We start from the raw sequence: 20,461 nt of genomic DNA, 5'->3' as shown, positions 1-20,461 counted from the left end.
TAGCATGCATGAGGTCAATCATTCCATCCCCAGCATACAAGTGGGACAGAAGCAAGGTTTATTGACTGTTTGGGGGCAAAGATAGGAAGAGGCTCTGATATAAAGGTGAGGAAGGTAGAAGGGGCCAATCCTGCAAGCCTTGCATGTCTCATAGTGCCTGTTTACTTACAATACTGGAGTCTTTGGCAATTTAATGTCATTGTTTCAGTGCAACCATACCTATAACCTACAAATACGTTTATAAACAGAAAGCTCTAAGAGGGAACACAGCAGATTCCTGAAGATCTGAAAAGTCATACTATTGATATGGAACATTTAATTAAGTTTCATGGCTCTGAACTAATAAAGCAAAAAAAACAGGAATGCTTGCTGGATGTCCAATTCACATACCAACTTAAGGCAAGAAGTCCTTCCCAGGCATGTGTGGTATAGGATGCTGGAGTTCCTGAGCCAAGGTTGTAATTTGCCTAATTTTTGCATAATATTTGCACAAGAAGCTTTCAGCTATCTGGTTGCCATGAGGTAAAACTATTTCTGCAAGCTGGTTACTACTCTCTAATTCATGAATAATTGCTTCCTAGACAAGATAAAGAAGAAATTTAGAAATTCCTAGTCCTTGCAAAAAGCTAAGGGTGAGGAGCTCCACATTAGCTGTGGCCTAAAGGAGGCTGCCAGCTGTATTCTCCACCCAGGACGTCTTTGTGGGGCTCTGTGATAACATATGACGGTACTTGCCAACCAAGCAAAATGAGCATGTTCTTAGTAGGCCCTTGTTGAAAGTCCTAATGAAAGACCCTAATGAAAGTCTGTGTCAATTGATAGGCCTTACCCAGTTCCGCTGCACCTCTGTCAGGATCAGGCCAGAGATAACCTCTACTGCATTTATCACACAGACAACCTCATTCCACTGACAATGTGTATAGGCCTGTGCACCAGATATTATTTGTTTACTCTACTCACTTAGCAGGATGATTTTACTCAAATCATTGAGTTTCTTTGAGCCTCGTTTCCCTCCTCTTTGACATGAGAACACATTTCATAAGGATTGAATGTACTAATATTTGCAGTACCTTGCTTAGCATATAGTGAGCTTCTCACCTAAAGTTAGACCTCTTAACCGAGCCCTTCACAGAGCCAAGAACTTTCTCATGTGTTAATCTTTTGGGAAGGCAATCTAACTGTCCAATAGAATACCCCACAATGAAGGAAATGCTCTATTTCTGCTCTGCCCAATATGACAGCCACTTCTCCCATGAGGCTATGGCTCCTGAGGAATGGGGCCAGTGCAATGGAACATCTCAGCCTCACACATGGCCACGGTTTTATGATAGCTCTAGACATTGCTTCTTGCTTGAAGACTTGAGCAGAGAGAAGGTAGAAATTGAGCAAAGGCCTATTACCAGGAGCAGAAGCCAAGGCAGAGGTGGTAAGTGCTATTGGTCAGAAGAGCCAGAGTGATATAAAGAGAATTCCAGTACTGTTCAACACTAGAATGAAGGCTGAACTGCTCAGGGACAACACCCAGGCCAGAATCCATGTCCCCCCCCCCCCCCAAAAAAAAAAGAAAGTAAAAAGCTGGTGAGCAACACAAAAATTCTAATTTTTCGGGCTGGGAGTTTGGCCTAGTGGTAGAGTGCTTGCCTGGCATGCACGAAGGCCCAGGTTCGATTCCTCAGTACCACATACATAGAAAAAAGCTGGAAGTGGTGCTGAGGCTCCAGTGGTAGGGCTCTAGCCTTGAGAAAGTCCAAGGACAGTGCTCAGGCCCTGAGCTCAAGCCCAGGACTGACAAAAAAAAAAAATTCTAATTTTTCAAGCCACGCACCAGCTGCTCACACGTATAATCCTAGCGACTCAGGAGACTGAGAACTGAGGATCACAGTTTAAAGCCAGCCTTGGCAGGAAAGTCTGTGAGACTCTTACCTCTAATTAACTAGGAAAAAGTCACAAGTGGAGCTGTAGCTCAACTAGTAGAGTGCCAGCATCAAGTAAAAGAGTTGAAGGACAGCACTTAGGCCCTGAGTTCAAGTCCCATTACTGGCACACACACACACACACAAATTAGAATTTATTTAGCTGTAGGTTAGGGAGCCTGACAACACAGGCAAAGGAAAGAATACACATCTCAAATAAAATAGATGATAGACCAAAGTTTTCCGGAACACATCTCCAAGACAATGGGGAATTTTAGGTTCTACAGTGCTTTTGAAAATAAGCATGGGTCGTGTAGGGCATGCTTTCCCTCCAAATCAAAGAAGCTTTCGTAGTACTGATTCTATGTCCCTAGCCTTTTTTATTCTTTCTATCATGCTATTCTCTCTGTGAACTTAAAGCATGTGAACAGTACGGATGGAGCAATCGAATGACATTTGGCTAGATTAAACAATTCCCCATTTTCAGAGAACAACATTGAAATGTTCACTTAGGATCTTGGCGAGTGAAACTCTTCCACGTTTCCCCACCTGCAAGACTGTGTTTTTCTTTGACATTTGAGCTCCCTTCCTCTGTCTCTGATGTTTTCCTCGCTGCCCTTTTTGCCTCCTCACTGAAGCAAAAAGAACAGAGCCTCGGCTAATTACTCTCAGATCAAATAATGCTGGTTATTGTAATTGGTCATTGTCCGAAAACACTGAAGTTCTTCTTAGCCCTGAGGTTGCCTGGCACAGCTTAGTTAGCTAACTATTCCCGGAATGTCTCTATTATCTGTTTTACTTTGCAAAAGAAACTAGGGATTTGTTGAAAGCTGGTAATAAAAGTCTGCCCTGGTCTGAGCCGAGACTGAGTTGAGAGGGCCTGGGAAAGCATGACCTCCATGAATCAAGTTCTGCCTCCAATGGCCACTCAATGATGTTATTTGGTTTCTCTGTGTCAGAGAATAATAAACCCACTAGGTTTTCTTGCAGGACAACACTCCCAGAGTTCTCAGGGCCTGGGGCATGGCTAAGGGGCACAAAACAACTTTAATGACCAAACTCACACAACAAAGTAAAATGGCTCATAGAGAAAAACTAACACACTCCCAGGGGGCTGGCGGGTTGGCTCTCTCCCAGAGTGGGGGCTCAGGGCCCCCAGATGGAAGCACTGGGGGCTGTTGCTCAGTGCACTGGGGTCTGGTGGAAATTTTCTTTGCCTAAAGAGAGCTTCCTGATGTGACACTCACCTGTTCCAGACAATCTGAAGGCTTTGAGGTTTAGGCAGCAGGAACCATTCTGGAAAGCACACAGAGAAACATTAAACAAACAAACAAACAAAACCTCCCAAAAAACACAGCCCTCAAATCTGTTGCTAAAAACAACAACAAAAAAAAAACTGTTAAAATTCTAAATGCTAAAGTCTAAATGCCAGGATAAAAGAGGAATCCAGGCATCAGGAGTTTGGCCTAATGGGAGAGTACTTGCTAGCATGCACGAAGACCCAGGTTCAATTCCTCAGTATCACATACATAGAAAAAGGGGGAAATAGTACTGTGGCTCAAGTTGGTAGAGCTCTAACCTTGAGAAAGCACAAGAACAGTGTTCAGGCCCTGAGTTCAATCCCCAGGACTGAGCCCCCCCCCTCCCCGAAAAAAAGAAAAGAGGATTCCATTTTCAGGTTAGCTAATGAATGGAAGGATTCCCCCATTTCACTCCCCCCATCCTGCAGCATTGTGGGGCTTGAACTCAGGTTGAGCTTCTTATGCTCAAGGATAGTGCTTTACCACTTGAGCCACAGTGCTATTACTGATTTTTTTTTGGGGGGGGGGAAATTGTGGGGCTTGAACTAGGCCTAGACGCTGTCACTGAGCTCTTCAGCTCAAGGCTACCACCCTGCCCTCCAGTCAAACCCCACTTATAATTTTCTGGAGCTTAATTAGAGATAAGAGTCTCAGGTTCTTTTGTGCCTGGGCTGGCTTTGAAACTTGATCCTGGGATCTCATCCTCCAGAGTACGGGATTCGCAGGTGTGAGCCACCCTGCTGGCTTTATTACTGATTTTTGAGTGGTTGACTGGAGGTAATCACCACTGGTGCCTCGTGACTTTTTTTTTAATGGCAATATTAACTTATGATTTTTAAGGCTCTCACTCTAAACTTTTATGATTCAGTGGATGGTCACTATTATAGGTTGAATTGTGTGTCCCTCAAATCCATTTGTTGAAGTTCCAACTGTGAGTACCTAAAAATGTGACCCTACATAGAAATACGGTCAAGACAGATACAGTTAGTTAAGATGCAGTCACTGGAGTGGGTCCTGATAAAACCCAACTGGTACTCTCATAAAAAGGGACAGACTTCTACCAGAGAAGATGTTGTGAAGAGATACAAGGAGAAAACAACTATCTATAAGTCAAGGAGAAAGGCCTGGACAAATTCTCCCTCACAGTCCTTAGAACCAACCTCATTTGCAGACCCTCTAGAGCTATGAGACTAAATTTCTGTGTCTTGATCCACTCCATTTGTGGTCCTTTGTTATGGTAGACTGGCTTTGTTAAGCTAGTCAACATATCCAGTAAAGTCAGCGAACATTTATTGAACACATACTGCACAGAATTTGTGTCAATTGGTAGGTGGATGCAGAGAAATCTGAAAGAAACATCACCCTTGCAGGGCTTTCCATGTTCATCACATGAAAAGTCAAGTGATAATTTGTAGTGCTGAGTCTCAAGGACTCAATAGTGATAGATGCAAGGAGAGCTAATTTTACATGCCATTACGGTTAAAAAAAGGGGGGGCGGGGCTGGGAACGTGGTCTAGTGGTAAGAGTGCTTGCCTGGCATGCACGAAGCTCTGGGTTCGATTCCTCAGTACCACATACACAGAAAAAGCCACAAGTGTGCTATGGATCAAGTAGTAGAACGTTAGCCTTGACAAAGCCCTGAGTCCAAGCCCACGACTGGCAAAAAATACAAAAACAAAAAAAACAAAAACAAAAACAAACCAGAAGGTAATCCTGGCTTGAATAATCCAAAATGGATGATCATAATAATTGCAATTCTATTTAGAACCTTCAATAATGTTTATATTCATATCTGTTTGTTTCTATTACTTCTGATATTAGTATTAGTATCAACCCAAACTAAAACCATGGTGAAAGGGGTAATTTTTCATTCAACAAATTTCATTGACTGCCAGGTATGGTGACATGTGCCTGTAATCTCAGCACTCAGGCAGCTTAAGCAGAGGAGGAACTTCAGTTCTAGGTTAACCTGGTCTACATAGCAAAACCCTGCTGGGCTCAGTGACTCACGCCGATAGTTCTAGCTACTCAGGAGGCTGAGATCTGAGGATCGTGGTTCAAATCCATCCTGGGCACTAAACTCCCTGAGACTCATCTCCAATTAACAACTAGAAAATGGGAAGTAGCACTATGGCTCAAGGCGTAGGGTGGTAGCCTTGAGCTAAAGAGCTCAGGGACAATGTCCAGGCCCAGAGTTCAAGTCCCAGGACCAACAAAAAGAAAAAAAAAAAGGGGGAGGTAGACCAACCAATAATGTTTCCCTGCCCAAGAAACAAGAGTAAACTAAATGTCTACTGTATGTCAGAACCCTAAGAGAAGATGTAACCGACACTAGCTGATACAGCTTATAAATAGTCACTCCTGCTGGGTGCTGGTGGCTCACACCTGTAATCCTCGCTACTGAGGAGGCTGAGATCTGAGGATCATAGCTCAAAACTAACTCAGGCAAGAAAGTTCGTGAGAATCTTCTCTCCAGTTAATGGGGACTGTGGCTCAATGTGGTAGAGTGCTAGCCTTGAGCAAAAGAGCTTAAGTACAGCATCTAGACCCTGAGTTCAAGCCCCATGACCACTACCAACAACATCAAAAAAGCCCCTTCTCTTTTCTTTTGAGATAGGGTCTTGCTACTTAGCCCTGGCTGGCCTCCAATTCTCCTCTTGCCTCAGCTTCTAAAGTGCTAGGATTGCAGGTGTGTTCTACCATACCTGGCTTGAATTTCCTGCATTATTTATCCAAATTAACAAAGGTGTATATTTGACGCTCATTTAAAATATTTCTGGTTTTTGTTTTTCTTAGGCCTGAAATATAACTGTTTTGGTTTTGAAAATCTTCTTATTCCCATATGAATGGAATGAAGTAAGACTGTTTGTCACATCTAAGAATTTAATCATAGAGGCAAAAATTCATTTTAATAACTGATAGCCAGGCATGGTGGCTTATGCCTGTAATCCTAGCTACTCAGGAGGCTGAGATCTCTGGATCAAGGTTCAAAGCCAGCCCAGGAACAAAAGGACCTGAGACTCTTATCTCCAATTAACCTCTAGAAAACCAAGGCTCAGGGTAGGGCTGTGGCCTTGAGCTGAAGAGCTCAGGGACAGTGCCCAGATGGAGTTCAAAGCCCCATGATCCCCCCACCCCAAAAACTCTAACATATTTATATTGGTATGTGCACAGAAAGAACTAGAAGACTACAGGCTAGATAATGATTGGGATTAAAGGGTCTTACTCTTTATACTTCTGTGTCTATTTTCCTAAAAATGGGTATTCTTTTTCAGTACTTAGGTTTGAATTCAGGGCCTTACACTTGCTAGCTACACTTGAGCCATGCATGCCTGCAACCCCAAAACACAACTTTTAATAAGTTGCATGTGCCATTGGCCCTCTGTATCTTCAAGTTCCTTACCCATGGATTTCCTATCCAAAAACTCAACCAAGCATGAATTGAAAATGTGTTTACATCATGTACATGAATGTGGACATATTTTTTCTCCCATTATTGCCTAAACAATATATTACAGCATCTATTCACATGCATTATTTCTTGTAAGTAATCTAGAGATGACTTAAAGGGCCTTGAGTATTTGCAAGTTTTGGTAACCAAAGCATCCTAGAATCAATCTCTGTGGTGCTAAAAGATGCTGTTAATATTTTGCAATGTCAAAAGTAAAGTCAGACAGGGTCAATATGATCAAAATTCAGTATATGAATATATGGAAATAGCATGATGAATAATCTACTATGTTTAATACATAGGAATAATTTTTAAATTAAGTTCAATTAAAAACTAGATTTCAGACAGGCACCAGTGGCTCATACCTCTAAGCCACTCAGAGGATTGAGATCTAAGGGTTATAGTTCAGAACCAGCACAGGGAGGAAAATCTCTGAGATTCTTATCTCCAATTGACCACAAAAAAAGCTCAAGAAGTAGAGCTGTAGTTCAAGTGGTAAAATGCCAATCTTGAGTAAACAAAGTTCAGGGACAACATCCAAAACCTGAGTTCAAGCCCCAGCACTGGTTCTACATAAATAAGTAAATACAGAGAGGAAAACAAGATGATTGGGAGAGGGTGGAGGAGGAAAATAAGGACAAAACACGAGAGGGGATATTAATGTGTGAGAAATAATGCACCTACTACCTGAAGAATGTAACTGTAACCCCTCTATACATTATCCCAACAATAAAAAAAATACATAAATATGTTAGATTTCTAGTGCTAGATTTGTAGAAAGAAAATGTGATGTAAAAATGGCCTAAAAAAGTGAAATTCCAGGGGCTGGGAGTTTGGCCTAGTGGTAGAGTGCTTGCCTAGCATGTACAAAGACCCGGGTTCGATTCCTTAGTACCACATATATAGAAAAAAGCCAGAAGTGGTGCTGAGGCTCAACTGGTAGAGCTCTAGCCTTGAGAAAGTCCAAGGACAGTGCTCAGGCCCTGAGCTCAAGCCCAGGACTGGCAAAAAAAAAAAGAAAGAAAGAAAGAAAAGTGAAATTCCAGGTACAACTCAATGTGACCGATTTGCTGGCGGTTTCCAGTTCCAGGTAGGTACAAAAGGGGAAGCAGTATATTAGAATATATGGCTTTTTTTTTATTTTAGTATTTTTATTTCCAAACTTCTTTCTGCTGCCTATTTATAGTTTTTCCTTGGGCAAAAAAGTTAACCTATTTCTTCATTCAGCTCACATCCCAATTCCTAATCTATACAATGAAATCATTTCTCCTTCATTTTTGTGTCTTTCCATTTCTCAGAGTTCTGCATTCTGTTTTGGGGGACCTTTAACATTGGTCTACAATGTCCAGCTTCTGTGTTGTTCATGCTGGGAGTCAGATTCATTTGAGTACTGATAGATGTTTCCCTGTTGCTGAGACTTGAAGCAAGATACTTTAGTTTTGGTGACCCTGTGTTTGCTTCCTCAACGCAAGCTGTTTCCAGATCTGGAAAATGGATCATTTTCCAGTTGTGGGAAAGAAAGAGAATATATAATTAAGCATTTGGCTCAAAAATATTAGTCTCATTCCTTTGCTTCATTTTGTCCTTCCTTTCTTTCTTTCTTTTTTTTTTTTTTAATAGTTTAGCAGGGTCTAAATGGGTGGCTCTGGAGGAGAGCTGGTTATTAGCCTCACCTGCAGAGCTTTTAAAAGCCAGCAGCCCTGGCTCCACTCCCCCAGAGAGTCTGATTTAACTAGTCTGGTAGGGTCCAGGCATTGGTTAGTTGTTGTGCTGTTATTATGTCTTTAATGGTCTCCAGATGTCTCTGGGGAGACTGAGACAGAAGATTGTTGGTCTTGCCAAGAAAGCAGGGACTAGCACTCACTAGCAACTCGACATGCTCCCCCTGAACTTGAGTTCCTCATTTGTAATCAATCACTCCAGTGAGGCTGCTGAGAGAATTCCATTAATCACCATACAGAACTTAGTAGCTGATGCTGAATCCATTATCTGAAGCAAACTTAATATGTTGTTCCAGGATATGAAAGAAGAAATGTGACTAGGGAAAAATCAGCTGTCACAAATGCTACCAAAACAAAGTAAAACAAAGCAAAACAAAAAGGATGGCCTGTAAGACTTGTTCCAGGACCTCAGGAATAACAACATTTTGAACTTGAAGTCCATGTCCTGTGTAGATGGATAGTAAGATTCATCCCACATCTGTCTTGTAGCTGTATTAGCTGAGATAGAGCGACTGATGTGGCTGGGGTCAGTTAGGGAGCTGCTGCTAGGGAGCTGAGCCCAAACTGATCTGTGGTCTACCCTCAAACTCAGACAGATAACCAATTGCTGAATGACCTTGTCTCTCTCCCATTGATTTTTCCCAGTAGTTAAGATGCAAGCGATCAATGTGAGAATAATCCACAAGCAGATAGGCATTTCACACAGCACCCTTTCAAGAGGAGTCTGTGTCTCTGGCTTCAATAGCCTCTAAAAATAATAGGCCTGGAGGTAGCTTGTTTTCCTGCTCCTTCCAAAGACAGTAGTAAATCATTTTTCCTCCATCTCCTCCTCTACTGTTCTCTTTAGAAGGCATCTTATTTAAGTTCAATTGGGATTCGGGGAAAGCAAAGCAAAGCAAACAAAGTTGCAAAAGGAAACTAATAAAAGCTGAATATTTAAATTTCCAAACTAAATATTAAGTAAAGTTAAAATAAGAACTGCTGTTGCCATAGCAAATGGTAATCTATTTTTTTTTCCAAAAAATGTTAATAGAACTCATTTCACAATTCATTCCAGTTTGGAAATTTTAGTCAATGGATATTTGTTGACTGATCGATAAAACATCATTGGGGCATTCTGAGTCTCAGCTCGGGGTAAAACATTTTCCAGTTACTATAGTCTTGCCACAGTCATCCTAAGGTTATCTTATAGTGTGGTCTACTGAACTATACCTCTGGAATTTCCTGAATACAATACATTCTTGAGATACCATATATTTATATAGTTGATAATGTTGTTAGCCTTGTTTCACTATCTCAAGCAGTAACGTTAAGTGTGCACTGCACACATTTGTACCTCCATGGATCTTGACAGGACTTTAATGTTTCTCTGTGAGCATCATCGGCAGTTTGGAAAATAGCATTCTCAGGATCCTTGGCATTTGAAGCTGGCCTTCCAACTTACATTCGTGGCCTGTCCGTTTTTTTAACCCTGCATCACCCAGTGCTTTCTGTTGTTCTGAGACATTATCCTTGGAAGTGTGTTTCTAAGGTCTCAATAAAGGAAGAGGAGATTAGACCTCACTCCTGGTCACCGAGAGTGAAGGGAATGCACATAGGCTCTTACACGCAGCGTCATAGTTAACATCTATCTATCCACCCAGACAAATGATGGTTTTGTCATGCTTTTTAGTGTTTATCCTATTTAATAATATGTCCATTGACATTTGCCACTCTCTTGGCTCTGTAAGTATTCTAGGGCCACAACAGGTAAGCCCTTAAGAATAACACTAGAATACCTACAACTGGCAGAAAATGGATGTCTGTGATACTGTTGCTATTATTGTTCATTTTTCTGGGGTCTATCTGATTGCTCCCGCTTAGCTTCTGAAGATTCATTTCGGAGGATGGTTATTGGGGGGGGGGGTAGGTGTTAATACCGGTCCTATAGGATTCCGTACTATTTTCTCTATTTCTACACCCTTCCTTGATGGATTAAATCAAGACCTTAGAAGATTACCTGGCAGTTCTCAATCTGGTCCTTATTCACTATTCCAGCATTGTCACCAGACATGGCCTCTCTAGCAAGCCAATACTCTAACAGTCCTGTGCAATTAATCTAACTGATTACCCAGTGTATACTTTTCTACTCTTCTGCATGTAGTTCCTTTGTCTGAGCATCCTTTTCCTCTTGCTCGGCTGGAGAAAGCTATCTTCCCCCAGTCATTCTTCTTTGGTCATTGTGGAGAATCCACTTATGTATCCTTCTCTCAAAAAACCATTTCCAGGGGCCGGGAGTTTGGCTTAGTGGTAGAGTGCTTGCCTAGCATGCACGAAGACCCGGGTTCAATTCCTCAGTACCACATACATAGAAAAAAGCCAGAAATGGTGCTGAGGCTCAAGTGGTAGAGCTCTAGCTTTGAAAAAATCCAAGGACAGTGCTCAGGCCCTGAGCTCAAGCCCAGTACTGGCAAAAAAACAAAAAAACAAAAAAACAAACCAAACCATCCCCATGTTCCCTAAGTCAAAGGCAAATTCTACCAACGTCCCTAAGGGTCATCTGAGGATGCTATTATATTTTTTCTTCATCTAGACAATATTGGTTGAAAGCAGAAATCCATGCTAGGTTTCTCTTTTAATTCTCTAGTCCTAAAACTTAACATTTGATAAATATCTGCTGAATGAGTGAGGAAAGTTGATGTTTGAACAAAAAATAAAAATTACATCAATTTGCAACATATACCTTACTCTTAAAATGTTAAGGTAACTCAAGAGAGCCCATTTTTGTATCCATCTCTTTTTCAGAGCTAGCATAAGACACGGGTGCTGAAGGTAGAAAAGAGCCTCTGCCTCTGCTTTGAACCATTTAATGACGTTTGGTGCCTCCTGGAACTAGGAAAGTGCACTGAAAGATTTTCCTTTGTTTTTATTTTTTAAACATTTGAAGAATATTTATTTAATTTTAAGTGATAAATGGGCAGCGTTTTCTATTAGAAAGCAATATTTTGGTTGATTGCACTGATACTTTTTTCTAATCTTAATTACTTTAAGATCACCTACTCCCCCTCTATAAAAACTAATAATTGCCACCAAATAAATTAAAGATAAGAAAACTAAAACTAAATGTGGAAACTAGAAGAAACCGTTAATGAAGTTCAAAGTGTGCTGTGTATCTGAATGAATGACTGATGCTGGGGTGGGGGGGGTTGTAAAGATGTTAATAGGAACTCCCCAGGACCTTTCCACAGCATTGGGGAGGAGACACAGTAGTGAACCCAATCACTGTTTATACATTCTGTGCTCACTGGTGGCTTTATCAGCTGTATAGCAGGGGAGGGGGAATGCTGTAGTCCTAGGCCCTGTGTTCACATTACAATCCACAGACACACAAAAGTCTGTGAAAAGACCTAATAATTTGGAAATGGACTTGGAAAAGTATCATTCTCTTGTCTCTAGTGTTTAAATGACCAAATCACTGTATTTGCTCCTTGATTAGTGAAGGTAATGTGGAATTTTGCTATGAGCACCACTTTGGGCCCAACAGGTGTAGATAGTCTGAGTTGCTCACTTACCAGTTGAGTAACTCCAGACAACACACACACACACACACACACACACACACACACACGTGTGTATTTATATATCTGCATGTATGTGTCTCTATACATCTTTATCTCTATAGATATGTCTAGATACAGATATTGATATCTCTATATCTCTATAGAGATACAGATGTCCCAACCTTAGTTTCAGATTTCATTTGTAAAGGATGAATGTTCACATTGCTGCTACTTGATAAGATAGGTGTGAATTGAAGAAAAGTGCTGTGTGCAAATGCTTCTTACAGTTAGTGCTCAAGGAATAGTAATTATTACTCAGGAATAAGCTGAAGAATAATCTATATATTTTCCTGGCAAAGCAGACAGAACAAGAATTATTGGTGTCCTGGAGAGTGTAAGTGGAACTGAAACCCTCATTTTCTAATGTTGTTGATTTCATCTCACAATTATCTGCTTAGAAGCACTACAAGTTTGGTTTGTAGAAAGCTCTAGCACTTTCCAATATACCACATTTGGACCAAGTGAGCAATGGCTGTGACTTTAGGGTCCTTATTGGCCACGGATTATTTGGCAGGTGGACAACAAGGGTTCATCCAGGGAAGGGCCCTGGGGGCATAGAGTGGTCACACATCTAGTCATTTAGGTGTGGGGAACAGACAAGGACAGCCTTAACTGGCATTCAAAACAAATTAGGTATTTGAAAACAGAGTTAGTTCTTACAATGTGAGAGTCTAGAGGACATTTAGGTTCAAATAAGCAAAACCATAAGTCAAGTCTGGTGCCATAAGGCATATCTGATGTCTAGGAAGCCAAGATTTCCAAGGAGCTAAATATAAAGAAAGAGAGACAGGGTCAGTGCTCCCACACCCGTTATTGGGTTTGCACCACAGTGAGTCACTGAACAGCTGTATTACCACACTACAAAAGAAAAACAAAGGGAAGGAGGAAGAAGGCTAACTCTGAGCATCTACTAAAAGCTAGCTACTTGGGGAGCTAAGATATGAGGATAATGGCTCGAAGCAAGCCTGGGACAGAAAAGTATACAAGACTCCTATTTCCAATTAATCAGCTGGAGGTAGAGCTGTGGATCAAATGTGTAGAACTCTAGCCTTGAGCCTAAAAGCTCAAGGGCAGTTCCCAGGCCCTGAGTTAAAGTCCACAACCAACAACAATAAAAAAAATCCACCAAATAACCCCTTGAACATGATTGTGTTCACAGCAGACACAAGAGACTTGCTCAGAATCCTTTGAGCCAATGCATAATGGTTTATCATCCCAGTGGGGACAAGGCTGATTTTAGATATCATTCCTCACCTGTTCTATAGTGGTTCAAGGTGTTCACACGGGATGTATAACAAAATATAACATTCCAAGAGTGAGACTTCACTGTGACATATTACTCTAGATGTCATTAGTCCAGCCCTGTTATTTCTTGCTTCCACCTGGTGGCCAAAGGTTGAAAAAGCAAGCATGCCAAAACTCAATGGCATGGGCAGGATCTGGGGTCCTGGTGGGGTTTTTATTCTTCTTCTTTTTTTTCTTTTTTCTGTTTTCTTGCCTTTTTATTTCCTTCAGATTTCTCTGGTGGAAAACTCACGTGAGGTGTTCTTTCCTGGGACTGAAAGAACTAGGATAATCCCGGACGCTTCCCTGCAGCTGAACTCATGTCACCAACAGGGCATGAGTTTCAGCAGATATTTCTTAAAAAGTTGGAAGGCCTCTGTGGACTTGATTCCTTCTCTATGGAAACAGGCATCAAAGAGACAGGAGTAAAATGCTTTGCACGCACATCAGGAACTAATTGCCAATTTGGCAAATGCATTGACTAATGTCATGCACTGTTATTTCTAAATCCTCTCCTGTCCTTGACCCCCAGTATCTTGATGTAAACTTGGAACCATTAGTGGAGAAGGATAAAGTCTTCTGGTGCCTCAAATGGAATTGAGAGGGATTTAAACTCAGCGCTTTTGAGCGCGGTGGAATGAACTCAGCAGTACATTAATGCTAGGATTTGAGCTCACACAGCGTGAGCGCTTTCAAAAACTGTGTTTAAGGAAGCAAACAGAGCCACGACAGACCCTTTCAGGAGAGCAAAAGGAGCTGGAAGAAACAATCAATGACACATTAAAATCCACAACTGGGCTGCAATCATGTGGGCAGAAAAAAAATGTTCTCTTTATCACAGGATCTTTGCATCTAATGAGATGGTGACTGGACAGCCTCTAGTGGAATAAGACCCCCGTTTACGTTAGCTGAGATGTGTCCAAATATTTAGTTGATTCTCTGAAAAGCCCTCCATGATTCTGTAGCAAATGGGTTTCTAAGGTATGATCTTATCTGCTTTCCATTGCCTTTGGCAAATCTACTTAAAGGGGATTTAGAAAAGAAAAATAAAAAAATATTGTGCTCAACAGTACAAATGTTTAACTATTTTTTCCCCTCCAGAACAACTTCTTGTTTTGTTTTGTGCCAGTCCTAGGGGTTGAACTCAGAGCCTGGACACTGTCACTGAGATCTTTTGCTCAAAGATAGTGTTCTACCACTTGAGCCACAGTTCCACTCCTGGCTTTCTGTTTGTTGACTGGAAAGATAAGAGTCTTAGGGACTTTACTGATTGGGCTGGCTTTGAACCTCAATCCTCAGATCTCAGCCTCTTAAGAAGCTAGGGTGATGGGCCAGAAGTCTGGCCTAGTGGTAGAATGCTTGCCTAACATGCACAATGACAAGGGTTCCATTCCTTAGTATCACACACATAGAGAAAAGCCAGAAGTGGTGTTGTTGCTCAAGTGGTAGAGCTCTAGCCTTAAGAAAGCCTAAGGACAGTGCTCAGGCCTGAGTTCAAGCCCTAGAACTGGCAAAAAGAAGAAAGAGAAGGAGGAAGAAGGAGGAAGAAGAGGAAGAGGAGGAGGAGGAAGAGGAGGAAGAGGAGAAAGAGCTAAGAAGATAGGCATGAACCACGACACTAGCTTTAGGTTAACTACTTTAATGGTCTTGTGATACCAACTTTAGGACCATTATCTTGCCAGTTGATATTCTATCTTCCTTGAAACTAGATACTACACTTATAAGAGCCATTCCTCAGACTTCCAATGGTGAAACCCATACAGTAGTTAGCCATGTCCTCTGCTTAGTTGGGCCCCAAATATCTGAGGCTCAGAGGGAAGTTGCCCTAAATGCATTTTCTTGGGCACAGATGTTGAAGACAAGAAGGCAGAAAGAACTTTGTAAAAATGTCTATATTAATCCACTATTTAAATTCACTCTACTTCCTATGCTAGAAAATCTCAGCTGAGGTGAAACTTGTATGCTTTACTTTCTAGGCTCTTCTGTGCTAGGTTATACTCCCATCCCCTAGGCCTTCAAATGGAACTTTAACCTTTTCAAACTTTCTGAATAGTAGAATCCCCTCCAGGGTCTTTCTTATTGCTTCCTAGGGTAGTTTACCAAGGCTCACCAAAAGTTCCCCTCCCTCACTGCAGGAGACCAGCACAGCCTCTGTCCCAGGCTGGTGTGATTAATGTGTCTTGGCTAATTGTGTGAAAGATGGCAGCCCGTTAGCAAGTGTGACCAGTTTATTGTTCAGCCAATCACAGGCATCTCAGTTAGCATGTAAAAAGGGGAGGGGGGGAGGAGGAGTGTTCTGGAAACTAAGTCAAAGGAGGAGCATTTTGGGGGGTCACCAACACCCACTTCTTTGAGGAGATGTTACTATACTCTACTAAACTGCATGCTCAAAGCACATTTTTTTTTTCCTCTTCTCTCTATTTTTAAGATCTTTTTTTTTTTTTCTCCAAGGTATAAGCAGGCAAGACACTGGCTACTCTATGGATGGAGTTCACGTCCCAGGGTTTTTAATATTTCACTTTTATATTTCTGTTAGAGAATGATCCTGCTGAGAGTCTGGGAATCTGGGCTCGTCAGAACCCCCTCACTGACACTTGGATATATTGCTCTGAAAGCTATCCCATGAGAAAAGATTAAACAAAAAAAAAAGCCTATTTCTCAAAGCCTACTTCTCAATCTGCCCACATCAAAATAAGACAACTGGCCCTTTGAAGTGGAGGACACAGTTCTCAGACAGTTTGCTTAAGTTGGGAGTGAAGGGGAAGGAAAGGAAGGAAGGAAAGAGGGAAGGAAGGAAGGAAAGAAGGAGACAGTCTCGAAAATGATACATCACCTTACCATCCCAGGTTTAATCAGACACAAAAGTCGGCATTGATGGCTAGAAAGTCTACAGCCCTGCTCATCACAGTGCCAAGAAAACTGGGAGAAACTTTACAGTGGAGTCCACACTGGGTGATTTCTTTTTTTCTTTTTCCTTCTGTGTGTGTGTGTGTGTGTGTGTGTGTGTGTGTGTGTGTGTGTGTGTGTGCGCACGCATGTGCACTAGTCTCGGGGATTGAACTTAGGGCCTGGATGCTGTCTCTGAGCTTTTTTTTTTTTTCCAGTCCTGGGGCTTGAACTTAGGGCTTGAGCACTCCTTGAGCTTCTTTTGCTCAAAGTTAGCCCTCTGTCACCCCATTTCCAGCTTTCTCTATGTAATTTATTGGAGATAAGAGTCTCACAGACTTTCCCGTCCAGGCTGGCTTCACCCTGTGATCCTCAGCTATCAGTCTCCTGAGTAGCTAGGATTTTGGTATTAACTACCAGCTCCCAGCTGTCTATGAGTTTTTGTGCTCAAAGCTATTGCTCTACCACTTGAGCTCCACTTCCAGATGTGTGTGTGTGTGTGTGTGTGTGTGTGTGTGTGTGTGTGTGTGTGTGTGCGTGGTTAATTGGAGATAAAAGTTTCATGGATTTGCCAGCGCAGGATGGTTTTGAAGAATTATTCTCAGCTCTCAGCCTCCGGAGTAGCTAAGATTATACACATGAGCCTCTGGTGCCCAGTTAGCATGGGTGATTTTTTTTTTTTTTTTGCCAGTCCTGGGCTTGAGCTCAGGGCCTGAACACTGTCCTTGGACTTTCTCAAGGCTAGAGCTCTACCACTTGAGCCTCAGCACCACTTCTGGCTTTTTTCTATGTATGTGGTACCGAGGAATTGAACCTGGGTCTTCATGCATGCTAGGCAAGCACTCTAACCACTAGGCCAAACTCCCGGCCCCGCATGGGTGATTTTTAAAACCAATAGGAACAGAGTCTGTGTTATCTTTGTAGGCAGTGTCCAGAAAAAGCCTAGAAATGGTGGTGTGGATATTAATGGACTTTGATAGTTTTTCCATGCCCAGAGCAATGGGGCTTCCTCAAAATATATAAGAAACCCCAAAACACAGAAAAATCCTTTTTTGGTCAGTTGTGGGGCTTGAACTCTAGGCCTGGGCATTGTCCTTGAGCTCAAACAATCCAATTTTTCAAACAGGAAAATAATTAGACATTTCTCCAAAGTATCTAAATGGCCAATAAGTACATGAAAAATGTTTAATATCACTAATCATCAAAAAATGCAAACCAAAACCATAATGAGCTGTCCCTTAACTGTTTAGAATGGACATTATAAAAAAGTCAAAAATGATAAATGCTCACAAGAAAGAAGAAAGGAGGAAAGTCTCATGTACTATTGGTGGGGCTGTAAATTAGCACAGCCATTATAGAAGCCATTGGAAAGTTTTTCAAAAAAGCTAGGATTAAACTGGGGGTCACAGGCTTATATCTGTAACCCTAGCTACTTGGGAAACTGAGATCTGAGGATTACAGTTCAAAACCAGGTTAGGCAGGAAAGTCCATGATAAGATATTCTCACCTCCAACTAACCACATAAAAAAAGTTAGAAGTAGAGCTGTGGTTCAAGTGGTAGCACACTAACTCTGAACAAAAAAGCTGAGGAACAGTGCCCAGGCTCAAGCCTCAGGACCTAAACACAATAAAACAAAACAAATAAAACCCAACACAACAACAAAAGAATTAGAATTATGCTACAATCCCCCAATCCCTCTACTGCATAGATAGCCAAAGAAATGAAATCAGCATGCCATACAGACACCTGCACTTGCATGTCTACAGTACCACAATAGCTAAGACATGGAATCCATCTGGATATCCATTAACAGAGGATGATGAAGAAACATGACTCAGCCAGGCACCAGTGCCATCCTTATAATCCTAGCTCTCCATGAAACTTTTTTTCCCCCCATCATTTGTGAGGTTGAACTCTGGGCACTGTCCCTGAGCTCTTCAGCTCAAGGCCACCACCCTATCCCAGGGTCTGGGTGTCATCCCTGAGCTCTTCAGCCCAAGGTTACTGTCCTACCCCTTGAGACACAGCATCACTTCTAGTGGTGCTAATTGTTTTCTAATGGTTAACTGGAGATAAGAGTCTCATGGTCTTTAGTGCCCAGGCTGGCTTTGAACTGTGAGCCCCAGATCTCAGCCTTCTGTGTATTATTACAGGCATGAGCCACTGTACCCAGCTTCCTGAGACTTTTATCTCCAATTAACTACCAAAAAAAGCCCAAAGTGGAGCTGCAGCTCAAATGGTAGAGAGCTAGCCTTGAGCACAAAAGCTCAGGGACAGCACCCAGACCCTGAGTTCAAGCCCTAGGACTGGCAAACACACATGCACAGAGGAAAGAAGAAGAAAAGAAAATATGATATACACAGAAATGCTATTCAATCATAAAAAATGAAATTGTGTCATTTGCAGCAAGGTGGATGGAACTGGAAGGAGTTAGTGACGTAAATTAGTCATAGCAAGACACACAAGGCTCAATGATGTGTGGAAGCGGAAAAATCTTGGTCTCATAGATGTAGAGAAGAGAGGCATGGTTATCACAGCATTTGGAAAGTGTGTGGAGGAGGGTGGGATAGAGAAGATGATTAATGGGTATGGGGTAAATTAGAAGGAATAATTCATTTCTGATCAGTGCATTCTTAGGACTTTCAAGACATTCGGTCTCAGCATTGCCAAAAAAAGAAAGGTTATCAGGTTATCAAGAGAAATAATTTCTAATGTTCTATAACTCAGCAGAATAATTTCAGTTGATAACAACTAAGTGGACATTTCAGAATAACTAGTAGATCACTGGGATATGGCTCAGTGGGTGAGCAATTGGCTAGCACATGCGAGACCCTGGATTCAATCCTAAACATGGCAAAGAAAACAACAAAAATACCAAATGGAGAGGATTTCAAATGCTCCAGCACAGAGGTATGGTATGCCAACTGACCTGATTTGATTATTACATATTGCTTAGAGGGACTGAAATATTACTCTGTACTATAAATATGTACAATTATGTGTTGACTTTTTTCATGTACAATTACATTAATTATGCTGGCTGAATGTGAAGTCTGGAGCTTTACTATTACTTGGAATGAAAAGGACAGGAATGGAAGTCTTGCCCAGAACCATGTTAGCATTGTTCTTTTCTGTGACAATTTTCTGGCTCCTTATCACCTCTTCTGTTCCCTTAAATTATGAAAGTTCAAGTGTGTTGCAGCAGGAGCAACAGCTCAGGAATGTGGGTAGGAGTGGCTCAAAGGGAGCTTACTGATTCATATAAAGGGACGCTCCACGACCCAGGAAGACAGTACTTGGGACTGAGTTATTGGTATAGTTCTGACATCACACCCAACACATGCCAGACTCTGAAGATTTGTAGCAGCACGGTCAGACATCTTGGCTGTGGCTAAAGTTACAATTGCCTTCTTTCCATAAGCTTAGCTTCACCCACAGTTTCAAGCTTTCCAAGCCAATGAAGTCACACTCACAAATGAGCATTTAGGTAACAAGGAGGGCAGACTAAATGAGAGAGCTCTAGAGACTCACAAACACAACACATCCTTCTGTGTAGCCTTCCACCTTGCATAGTACCTAGGAGATAAGTGCTCAAAAAAAAAGTTGACTTCTGGGGCTGGGAGTGTGGCCTAATAGTAGAGTGCTTGCCTAGTATGCACAAGTCCTAGGTTTGATTCCTTGGTACCATATACACAGAAAAAGCTAGAAATAGTGTTGTGATTCAAGTAGTAGAGAGCTAGCCTCAAGAAAGCTGAAGGATAGTGCCTAAGCCCTGAATTCAAGCCCTAGGACTGGCAAAAACAGAAAAATAACTAAAAAACAATTACTAGAAAAATAACACAAAATGTGAGCCTTCTTGGTGCTGGGCCTTCCTTCTTTCTTTCTTTTTCTTTTTTATTTCTTTTTGCCAATCTAGGGCTTGCCCTAGATTGCCCTTGAGCTTTCTCAAGACTACTACTCTACCACTTGAATTACAGCACCACTTCTGTTTTTTTCTGTGATGAGGTACCGAGGACCAATCCAGGGCTTTGAGCATGCTAGGCAAGCACTTTACCACTAGACCATGCTCTGGGCCCTGGAGAATTTCTTTGTAAATAAAAATTGCATATTTCTTGGACATAGCAGAATAATGAAAAATGTACCAATTTTCTATTTTATTGGAGCCTAGTTTTCTTCTTTCACACAGAAATTACAGGGAAACATCCCAGCTAAGTTTCTGCTGTTTTCTTCAAGATGTTCTATAATGAGTAGAGTATATCAGTTTATTGCCTGGACCCATCTGAAATCCAAATGGGACAAGTTTGG

At 41.6% G+C, this 20,461-nt stretch overlaps 1 protein-coding gene across 1 annotated transcript in view; it reads right to left on the bottom strand.

Moving 5' to 3' along the window:
* Positions 1-20,461, bottom strand: part of Cdk15 (cyclin dependent kinase 15) — an 82,143-nt gene that overhangs the window by 16,625 nt on the left and 45,057 nt on the right. Inside the window, exon 11 of the mRNA XM_090354358.1 lies at positions 3,161-3,209. Coding sequence (XP_090210484.1) covers positions 3,161-3,209 — 49 coding nt within the window. The remainder of the gene's footprint in view (positions 1-3,160; positions 3,210-20,461) is intronic.

Source organism: Megascapheus bottae, chromosome 21, assembly GCF_031878675.1.
Source record: "Megascapheus bottae isolate mThoBot1 chromosome 21, mThoBot2.hap1, whole genome shotgun sequence".
In the NCBI taxonomy this organism is placed as follows: Eukaryota; Metazoa; Chordata; class Mammalia; order Rodentia; family Geomyidae; genus Megascapheus; species Megascapheus bottae.
Note: the sequence above shows the minus strand (reverse complement) of the source record. Positions and strands in the feature narration are given on the sequence as shown.